Raw genomic sequence first — 11,236 nt, 5'->3', positions numbered from 1 at the left:
TGTTTGTGTGTGTGTGTGTGTGTGTGTGTGTGTGTGTGTGAGAGAGAGAGAGAGTGAGAGTGTGTGTGTGTGTGTTTATTAGTATTGTGAAAAATAAATATAAATAAGTTTAAATAAACTGCTCAGAAATTAGGAGTGTGAGGGTTAAGGACAACAGGAAGTTATGACCATATAAGGATAAAAAGGATCAGATGGGTGTATAGAGTATATAGAGGCACAATAATATCATGATTATGTGGTTATAAGATAAAAACACATGAAATAAAAGTGAAATAAAAATCATTACACTTGTTTGTGTGAAACATCACAATGTGAAAAATCACACTTTTAATCTAACTTTTTATATTTTTTTCTAATAAAGTCAATTCTACATGAAACGGTTCTATACAGATAAAGTGTGTACTGTCTCCTTATATGGTCAGTGTTTCCTGTTCTGCTGCTGTAGTAGTTGATTGTTCTCATGAGGTGTTCGTCGTTCCTGTTTAGTCTGTCTGTATAAACATTATCATTAACTTTAGCATGAATAGATTTGATGGAAATGAAGAGGAATATGTATATTTGTGTGTCAGGGTCGTCACGCGTCTCAGGATGAGATCACGGCGTGTGCGTTCCATGCGGTGGAGGTGGATCAACAGTACGGTAATCAGCCTGTTCAGGTGCGAGTGACGATGGGTAAAGAGCCGAGACACTTCATGGCCATGTTTAAGGGCAAGATGGTGGTGTTTGAGGTATTTATTACTTTTATACAATTTCTGTTACTGATAAATAAATAAATAAACTGGGGTTATGTTTATTACTGGCTCTATAACAGCCTCTGACTGCATGTGTGGCAAATACAGAACCGTGAAAATACACAGAATGAAATAATCGAATATTTTCAGCTTCCCTGAAAATATAACGCAGTGTATAAGACAGCTGCAGCCTCCGTAGTGCACTACAATACCATCTGGGATTCACTGTGATGACAACAGAGTGACTGTAATGTTGTAAACATACAGTTTTGGACTTTAAAGATGCACTTGAATAAGATTACAAGTAGAAATAAAATCCTAATTAACATTACAAATTAAATTTTATGTTTAAAAAAGGGAACTGTTTTCAACAACTGTTCAGTACAAATATTGCACTATTCTTCTTCTTCTTCTTCTTCTTCTTCTTATTATTATTATTATTATTGTTCTCCTTCATCTCAGGGAGGAACCTCCAGAAAATCTGAGGCAGTCGAGGAGCCCCCGGTGCGTTTCTTTCAGGTCTCTGGAACCGATTCGTACAACACCAAAGCGATCGAGGTTCCAGCTATAGCGGCTTCTCTAAACTCTAACGACGTGTTTCTGCTGAAGAGTCAGAACTCAGTGTTCCTGTGGTACGGCAAGGTGAGGAACATCTACACACCTTCTACAGTTTATACTCCAACACGGCTCTGTCCCAAACACCAACGCTCATCACTACTCACTGTCATTACTAGAACACTGTCCCAAAATCTAGAATACACACACACACACACACACACACAGTTCTTCTTCTCGATGCTGGAGAATTTGATATTGGAGTGTATGTATTACCCATAATGCCCCTATTTTCTCACCAGGTGCTTATTAGAATGAAATGTAAATAAGAACACTCGGATTCATGTTTTTATTTCATTATTTTGATAATTTTCTTTTTCAGGGCTCGAGTGGAGATGAACGAGCGATGGCTAAAGAGATGAGCACTTTTCTTGGCCGAGGGCTTTCTGAGGAAATCATGGCTGAGGGACAGGAACCCATTGAATTCTGGCAGCTTCTGGGAGGAAAAACTCCGTATGCAAGCGACAAAAGGTAAAAAGCGTTACGCGTTATTAAAGAATGATTAAAAGTCTATTACTGTTTGGGAGGTAAAATTTTTATCTTTTTAAGTTTCAGAGTTCTCACACAGATCATTTCTGTCTCTCTGTTAAATAACGAAGTAACGAGACAGACGAAGACGAAGAGAAAAAGTCATTTAGTGCTTAATAAACAAGTGTTTTTTTCTCTCCCTCAGGCTGCAGCAGGGCGCGAACGATCATCAGCCGCGTCTGTTCGAGTGCTCGAATAAAACTGGAAAGTTCATAGTCACTGAAATCTCTCAGTTCACTCAGGACGACCTGAATGAGACCGACGTCATGCTGCTGGACACCTGGGATCAGGTGTGGCTTTCTCACACTTACAGAAATAATCCCTCTGTAAAACACTCATATTCTAATCATTATTTAATGACTTTATGATTTTTAATCATTGTAAATGTCATGAAAATAATTTTTAAATAATTACATATAGAATATATATCATAAATAACATATAGAAAATTAAATACATATAAAATTACTTAAAATGGAAAATATTGTCTAAATGTTTTCGTCAAAAATAATTTGCCTACTTACGTCAGTAAGGTGCTTAATTAAAGTTAAAAAATAAAATGTATAATAAAATGATAGTTATGCATTAATGAAAATAAAATATACATTTTTATATAGTAAAATTTTGCATATCAATGAAAGTAAAACATGATAAATGTGTGTCAGGTGTTCCTGTGGATCGGAATTGAGGCGAATGACACGGAGAAGAAGGAATCCATCATCATGTGTCAGGAATATTTACGCACACATCCCGGAATGCGAGACCCCGACACCCCCATCCTTCTCCTCAAGCAGGGCTTCGAACCCCCGACCTTCACCGGCTGGTTCCTGGCCTGGGACCCGAGCAAGTGGAGCGTGAGTTTAATATTTGTTACTCGCTCATTAATATTCAAATTACACTGAGGTTATACAGTTCATATAGTTTAAACAGTCTTAACGAAAAAGGTTTCTTTATATAATTAAGGGTTCTTAGCTTCAAAACTAGGGTTCTACTTGGAACCCTTTATGAGAGAGACGACAGAATAACCATTTAGTGTTCTCCAGTGTGTCCATTGTGTAGAGTGAACAGTCTGTTTCTCCTGTAGACAGACAGACAGGTAGAGAAACAGACAGACAGACAGAGACCGACAGACAGACAGTTATACTTTAAAGCTTTTAGTTTAACACTACAGTATGGATTTATAGATAAAATGTGAAGTTGTGCAGTAAAGCACTGTTGGGTTCTTTAGTTTGGAGAAAAACTTTCCATGTAGAACCCTACAAAAGGAACCTAGAAATAACCACTGTGTGTGCTGTCATGTGTTCACGGTGTCTCTGATTAAAGTGTAAATGTATGTGTTGTGTGTCAGGGCGGGAAACCTTACGAGCAGCTGAGGGAGGAACTGGGCGTGGTCATAGAAGCAGTCAGCATCACCACGGCAGGACAAGCTAACGCTAACGTACACCTCTACTCTTTATATATTATTCTGTACATTCCACCATCAACTAATTACATTATTAATTCATCTTAATTACATTATAATCACAATGAGAGTGTGTGTGTGTGTGTGTGTGTGTGTGTGTGTGTGTGTGTTCAGGGGCCAGGCAGTGATCAGAGCGGTGATACAGAAGAAGAAAATCGAGTGTATCAGACTTTTCCTCTTGACGAACTCATTAACAAATCAGCTGAAGAGCTTCCAGAGGGAGTCGACCCCGCCCGCAGAGAGGTGAGACAGACCAACAGACAGACAGACAAACAGACAGACAGACAGATAGACAGACTGACTGACAAATAGATAGATAGATAGATAGATAGATAGATAGATAGATAGATAGATAAATTACAGGTGTTTTGTCAAGCCAAAAATGTCACGTTTATAAAATATTGAACATTTAAATATACATTTCTCTCTCTCTCTCACTCTCTCTGTCTGTTGGTCTGTCTGTCTCTCTCAAATCAATTCAAAGTACTTTATTGTCATGAGTTTTTACATACAATATTACCAACGCATCAATATAGATAAGAAAGGAGAATTAAATAATAATTATAATAATAATAATAATAATCATTCTCTCTCTCTCTCTCTCTCTCTCTCTCTCTGGTACAGAAACATCTGTCAGATGAGGATTTCCTCTCCGTATTTCAGATGTCTAAAGATGTGTTTAACACTATGCCGCAGTGGAAACAGCTGGACAGCAAGAAGAAAAACAAACTATTTTGAACTCTTACGTGTTTTTGTGTTCGTTTAGTCAGTGATGTTGAATTTAAACTGCTGTAAAGAGTTAGCGTACATGTGTCAAAACAATGAAGCACTATTCTATATGTGTGTATAAATTTTAGAGCTTTAGAAAGTAAATTGGCGGTGCCTGAATCAGATATGTACTGAGTTCTACACAAAGTCGATTAGAGAATGAGTATCTTATTTCATTTATTGTCTCTCAGGGTTCATAGGGCTTATCAGAGATTACAGAACTTTTCATGCTTTTAAATAGTATACAAACATCTGTATGAAGTATATTTAACTATCAGTGCTAAATGCTGGCATGTGGAGTGATAGTGTTATTGTTTAAACAACTTCTAAACTAACACAAGTGAAAGCTGTAATGCTGTAAACACAACAATAATGCTGTGCCAGTTTATTAAATGTTACACACAAAAGTTCTATTAATAATATCACATTAGTATGAATGAAATCTAGGCCTAATGTAGCTGTAGTAATATTTCTAGTGTAGTAAAATATTTGAACAGAGATTATTGAGTCTCATAAAGAATAAAACTCATTTGATAAAAGAGTATATTGTAGGCTTCCTGCGCTCAAATGTCTGACCTGAGATGCAAATACATAGTGATGCAAAATGAAACAAATTTATACAAATGACTGCTTCTAGGTTACAAACACAAACATACATATACCCACACACACACTGGTAATGAACAGTGCAGTGGCTCTGTGGTTTCACACTTTATTCATATTTACTTTACATAACCAGGATGCTGTAGCTACTGTGTTCTGTGGATGTTCAAACTGTCTGATGATAAATAAAGAAATAAAACTATAAAAAGAATGAATTAAATAATAACTTTGTTTGGAATATTTCAGTTTACATTTACCTTTACAGCATTTAGCACACACCCTTATCCAAAGTGACTTCCAGTAGTGTTTTGAAGTCTCTATTAATAAATACACCCCGATACTAGATCACCAGGTCACGGCCTAAAAATACCATCAGTCTTAAAATTCTGTAGGGGGTAATATAGTAAGAAAACACACAGACAATTTTTTTAAGTGAAAAGTGCTAATTTAAGTACTTCAGGAAGAGGTGGCCTTTAGACGTGGTTTGATGAGATGTCTGCCAGACATGCTGAGATCTGAGCATAAACAAGAGGGTCTGAGGGAGGGAAAGAGAGGATGAGTTGTGTGTCATACTCATAGCAGTGGTATGAGAACCCATGTGAGGATATGACCTCACCAAGAGATCAAGTATAGAGTGAGAACAGAAGAGGACCAAGTACTGAGCCTTGTGGGACACCAGTGGAGAGTCTGCGGGGAGCAGATGTGGATCCCCTCCATGTTACCTGGAATGAGTGACCCTCCAAGTAGAATAGCAGACCATGCCATGCTGCACCACAAAGTCCGAGACTCATGAAGAGAGTCTTGTGGGAGACTGAAACGCTGTTGAAAGGTCTCGGAGGATGAGGACTGATGACAGTTTGTCTGATCTAGTGGCATGGAGCTTCTCAGTGACAGCCAAAAGGGCAGTTTCTGTGGAATGTGCTGCTTTGAAGCCGGACTGGTTAGGATCTTGGGGGTTGTTCTGTGAAAGGTAGAGCCGATTGTAGACAGTGTGTTGGAGGATTTTAGAAAGAAACGAGAGAAGTGATACTGGTCGGTAGTTGCCGATGTCAGAGATCCAGAGTGGGTTTCTTCAGGATGGGAATAACCCTGGCTCCCAGTTAAATGATTTCTACATTACAAGAGCATAAAATTAAATATATTTGACTACCTAAAGGTTAAAAATAATCACACATAAATCATATAGTAACTTACTTTTTATATTAACACGTAAACCTTCATTATGATGTAATTAGCGTGAAATACTGGTATTACATACGGATTACTCCGGTCACGCATGCGCAGTCACATTGGACCGTGCATCGTATACGCATGCGCAGTTTAGAACTTAACGCACTGACTCACGGCTAGTTACGCAGCTACGAAAACATTACGAGGCCGTAAAGAGCAGGAGCCGAACCACAGGAGTGAAAAAGCAGAAAAACGACCCAGGTACACAATTTAAGTTAAATAATTTTACTATCAGTTCAATTATTGTAGCAAATAGTCCCGCATAACTGCAGCTGTTTGTGGGGAAAATTCGAGACGCGTCAGCGCTTTGGAGTAACAACAACAAACCGTAACTGCCTGACACCTGCTAGCGGTTAGCTGCTAATGCTAATTCTAATCTGACAATGTTTTAGAAATGTTATACAGAATTGACATGTGCTTTAAATACAAACAAAAATTCGCTTAAACAGCGGTTTGTAGCAGTAACGTGTAGTTGTGCTAGCTCAGTTCGGAGAAAGTAATCTAAAACTAGACTGTTAATGCTAGCTCGCTAATGCTAATGTTACCGTTGGAGTAAATGCCCACGTAGCTCATATTACGTATTATTAAATTTAGTTACATGTCTACACACGCGCAGAGGAACAGAGCTGAAATTAACACACGTTTAACTTTACACAAGACTTGGTCTGTTTATTAGCTCAGCATTTATTCTGTAACCGCTTTCTGTGTTAATAATTCACCTGAACAACACGCCACAGCGGACTAAAGTTCAAACACCGTGCTAGTGTCACATACTGAATACTGAGTCTAAAATCTCATTTTATTATATAAAATTATACATCACTAACGATGTAATTTTCTTTAAAATGGTAAGAGTTAGGCGAAGAATAGAAAGTGAAAGTGTAAAAGAATGAGGAAGAGAAAATCATATCGACGAGTCAGTATGGACTATAGTGTGTGTATATATGTATGTAGTACTAGTTTTCGGGGCGGGGCGGTGTAGGGATGGGGGGTCAGAATGGGGGAGGAGTCAGTATGGGGGAATTCTGGTAGAGGAACTGCTGGTGCTCTTCTTTTGTAAGTGGATAAATAAATAAATGTAGGAAAATAATCAACAAACCTGGGAGTTTTTCGGTGTAGGGATGGGGGGTCAGAATGGGGGAGGAGTCAGTATGGGGGAATTCTGGTAGAGGAACTGCTGGTGCTCTTCTTTTGTAAGTGGATAAATAAATAAATGTAGGGAAATAATCAACAAACCTGGGAGTTTTTCTGTCTTCATACATTAGTAAAATCACTATGTAAATAAAACTGAATTGAATAGCAGTGATGGGGTGGAGTTACAGTTTTCTCTCTCTCTCTCTCTCTCTCTCTCTGTGTGTGTGTGTGTGTGTGTGTGTGTGTGTGTGTGTGTGTGTGTGTATGATTTATCCAACTTCTTTCTTTACATCTTTTTTCATGAACATGAGTAAATAAGTCAGATATTAGTTATAACATGGACTAGTCACTCTGATAGAACGGGTTTAATGTAAAAGTATAAAATGTCCTCTAATTTATCAGCTAAAGCTAGTTAAAGATGTTTTGTTTGTGGAAATGTTGTGGATTATATTTCAGTAGGATTATATTCATTACGTTAAGCTTGCTTTATGTTTATTTATTTATTACACTAAAAGGATTTTTGGTTATTTTCTGGATTAAAAAGTCAGCAGTTGAATCTGTTTTTAAGCTGCACGAATAAAGTTTAGTGTGTATTTAGTAAAATATTAAGTACATTTATTATCAGTCACATGACTACAATGTCCTTAAATATGTAAATAAAATGAATTATTTTCTATGTGTAGGTGTTAACTCGGTATCTACACAGCGGGAAGATGAACGCGTTCGACCGCAACATCAACTTTGACGCCCTCTTCAAGTTCTCCCAGATGTAAGACACACACACTTCTCCTCTGATTGAATGACCGCATGGTCTAAGTTGTATTTTTAATTAAATAAATTTTTCCCCAGTTCCCGCTCCACTCAGCAGCACCTGAAGAATGTGTACGCTAGTTTATCCATGTGCATGTTCGTGGCAGCAGCAGGAGCGTACGTCCATGTCGTCACACGCATCTTTCAGGTAAAACATTCACAAGTTCAATATTCAAACACAGAACTATCCATACCCATATCTGTGTACCGTCATATAACAGTACCTGAGAAAGTGGGTGGGGTTTTCTTCAGGACTTTTTTTGTGGCTGAATCTCAAATGGACTTGTAGCATGTAGTGGACTAGGTAGGGTCCAGTATATCATGAAATTGTGTTTACATTAATAAACCTGTGTGTGTGTGTGGTGTCAGGGCGGGCTGCTGTCCATGTTGGGTTCCCTGGCGATGATGATGTGGCTTTCGGTGACACCTCACAGCCCCGAGATGGAGAAGAAGAGACTCGCTATTCTCTCTGCATTCGCCTTCCTCACAGGTCCTCATCATCTTCACTCACACCACACCACTTACAGTAAAATAATCAGCATCGGCAGGGTGGTGTGATGAAGCAGAGAAACTGTTGCCATCTTGAAGTTGATTATTTTCCTGTAACAGCATGTGTTTTTATTCCTCTTACACCACAGCAACTTACCATCAGCTTATTATTTATTAAAGAACGTGGAACTTTTTATAGAAACGATAACCTGTAGTGTGCAGCTGCACTACTATCAGAGCTGCTGTTATAGAACACGAATCAACACCTTCTGACCCAATCACAATCCAGAACTCAGTAGCACTGAGGTGTAATAAAGTGGTATTAATCAGTTTATTATTATTATTAATGTGTGTGCTACAGGTGTGGGACTCGGACCTGCCATGGATTACGTCATTAGTGTCAACCCAAGGTATTTTACTTGCTCTCTCTCACACACACACTGTTTAACCCCTTAATGGAGTGAAATGTGCTACAGTATAATGTATTTATAGTTTGAGTTTAAACGTGTGTGTGTGTGTGTGTGTGTGTGTGTAGCATCATCATTACAGCGTTCCTCGGCACCTCGGCCATTTTCATCTGTTTCACTCTGAGTGCACTTTACGCTCAGCGTAGGAGTTACCTGTTCCTGGGAGGTAAATATCAACAAATATGTCTCTCCCTGCCTGTCACAGCCATGATTGTGTAATGTGTGTGTGTGTATAATGTGTGTGTGTGTGTGTGTGTGTGTGTGTGTGGTGTTTCCTCTGTAAGGTACCCTGATGTCTGGCCTGTCCATCCTGCTGCTGGTTTCAGTCTTCAACATGTTCATCGGCTCGGTGGCGCTCTTTAAGGTGAACACGTCTGGGTGTTTCTGTATTTAAACGCAGTGAAGTGCTCGCTGTAGTTCACCGTGAGAAGGTAGGAATTATATCCTCCTCACTACACATCTTTTCTTTCCGTCTTTATTTCCAGGCTCATATGTACATCGCTCTGGCCATCATGTGCGGCTTTGTGCTGTTTGACACTCAGCTGATCATCGAGAAAGCAGAGATGGGAGATAAAGACTACATCTGGTCAGTAAGATTTACAGTCTGTACAGTGATATTACACCAGGCTGAGGTGAGGGTGTGCGGGAACACTGCAGCATGCGTTAGAGTCGAATCAGTGCTGTAACCCTCATGCTGAACAAAATGGATTATGATTATGTAGGAAAATTATACACTTGTTTTGTATTATTTGTAGTAAACATAAACAATGCACAATAAAAACTCTCACAAGAATGTAATTACTAAATTAATCTCGATTCTCTATAATAGGATTATTGTAATTTATCATGATGTAGATATTACACGGTCATATCGTCCAGCCCTGGTCCTCAGCCTCACCTCCATACAGACCAGCTAATGACTTTAACCTAGTTTTGCGTGTATAAATGTGTACTCTGATTTGAAAATGTTTTAAATAAACACGGTGCTTTTATAAGTTTTATTTTCTCTGCAGGCATTGTGTGGATCTGTTCCTGGACTTTGTGACCATCTTCAGAAAGCTCATGATCCTGCTGGCTATGAATGAGAAGGTACTCTAACTCTGCCTGTGTTTATATACACACACACACACACACACACACACACACACACACACACACACACACCCCCAGGATAAAGTGTGTTCTCTTCAGTATGACTATACATCAGAACTCGGGTGGAAATAAACAAATTTCATGCAGCCTTTTAAACCACAGAAATCTTTAATGAGTGCACTGTGTGAGGTTTTGAATAAAATAATCCTTTAACAGTTGTAATATCTCTAACTCTGTTCCAGCATGCTCAGTTTTTATATTCAGATCTTTTATAGTTGAAAATCTGTTATGTTTTGGTTCATTCTAATCATTAATCTGTCCTACACTTCTGTTTCTTCTACATTTGTTTCAGGATAAAAAGAAAGAGAAGAAATGAGCACATCATTTGGCCAAAAATAAGAGTGTGTGATCTGCAGTTTTTTGCATCACAGATTGTCTAACCGATTAATTACAGATTGGATTGTTCTGATTTTGTACTCCAGTGTCTTAATTTAATTTTAGTTTTTGAAAGTTATGTTTAGGCCGTGCAGTAACCCTGGGTCATATATAATACTTAAACATGCTGGTCCCTATTATTATTATCATTATTATTATTATTATTATTATTAATATTAATATTATTGTAATTAGGAGATGTTTTGAAGAAAATGGGTTTTCTTAAAAAATATTCTTCGGACACAATGTGGTACTGGACATAAAAATAAATATTATGAATAGACAAATTTGTTTTTGTAAATATAGTGAAGGGCTTGACTGCAGTTTAGCTCATAATTATAGATAGAATTGCACATCTGTAATTTCAACTACAGTTTTGTCAGTTTATCATATTTCTCACATTTTTTTTATTAACTTAGAAATTGAGAAATTTTATTTGTATCTTTTCCCTGTCAATATGAAGGTACAGTTCTTCTTATATTTAATCTTTATTCATTTAAACCACATTAATAATATTATTTCATCTGCTGTACGTGCCAGTAGTATAATATTAATCACAAGTTTCATGTTTTGATTGGGACATTGCTGATCAGGTTTAGTTCAGGTGTAGCTACTGATCGGGGTTTAAGTTAGTGAATTTCTTTGGGAGTAATTAAAGAACTGCTCGGTTTGATTTAGTTTCTCTAACGATCCTCGTTACTGCCAATTATTTTGCCATATTTTAGGAAAAACAATAAACTGTGATTGAATGTAACGCACTGTGGAGAATCCAGTCCATTAATCACACGTGTATGTAGCTATCATCACACACATTCGCCATCATTACACTATCATCAGACACTCTTGCTCTTTTCCCCCCATCACTTTAATCA

The 11,236-nt window shown here is 37.9% G+C and overlaps 2 protein-coding genes across 2 annotated transcripts in view; both read left to right on the top strand.

The window, feature by feature from the left end:
• The window catches only part of avil (advillin), a 15,064-nt gene extending 10,155 nt beyond the window's left edge, over positions 1-4,909 (top strand). Inside the window, exons 13-20 of the mRNA XM_017450548.3 lie at positions 570-728; positions 1,194-1,373; positions 1,669-1,817; positions 2,020-2,164; positions 2,540-2,728; positions 3,223-3,312; positions 3,451-3,579; positions 3,961-4,909. Of these exons, the coding sequence (XP_017306037.1) occupies positions 570-728; positions 1,194-1,373; positions 1,669-1,817; positions 2,020-2,164; positions 2,540-2,728; positions 3,223-3,312; positions 3,451-3,579; positions 3,961-4,074 (1,155 nt within the window). The 3' untranslated portion in view covers positions 4,075-4,909. The remainder of the gene's footprint in view (positions 1-569; positions 729-1,193; positions 1,374-1,668; positions 1,818-2,019; positions 2,165-2,539; positions 2,729-3,222; positions 3,313-3,450; positions 3,580-3,960) is intronic.
• A 1,090-nt stretch (positions 4,910-5,999) lies between these two features.
• Positions 6,000-11,118, top strand: tegt (testis enhanced gene transcript (BAX inhibitor 1)). Its single transcript, XM_017450551.2, has 10 exons — positions 6,000-6,138; positions 7,755-7,840; positions 7,921-8,029; positions 8,251-8,371; positions 8,732-8,780; positions 8,906-9,003; positions 9,122-9,201; positions 9,323-9,423; positions 9,851-9,926; positions 10,282-11,118. Exons 2-10 carry the CDS (start codon positions 7,785-7,787, stop codon positions 10,303-10,305), a joined length of 714 nt encoding a protein of 237 aa, XP_017306040.1. The 5' UTR covers positions 6,000-6,138; positions 7,755-7,784; the 3' UTR covers positions 10,306-11,118.
• The last annotated feature ends 118 nt before the right edge of the window (positions 11,119-11,236 follow it).

Source organism: Ictalurus punctatus, chromosome 21 (assembly GCF_001660625.3).
Source record: "Ictalurus punctatus breed USDA103 chromosome 21, Coco_2.0, whole genome shotgun sequence".
NCBI classification, from domain to species: Eukaryota; Metazoa; Chordata; class Actinopteri; order Siluriformes; family Ictaluridae; genus Ictalurus; species Ictalurus punctatus.
The sequence above is the reverse complement of the archived record's forward strand: the minus strand, read 5'-3'. Positions and strand labels throughout refer to the sequence as shown.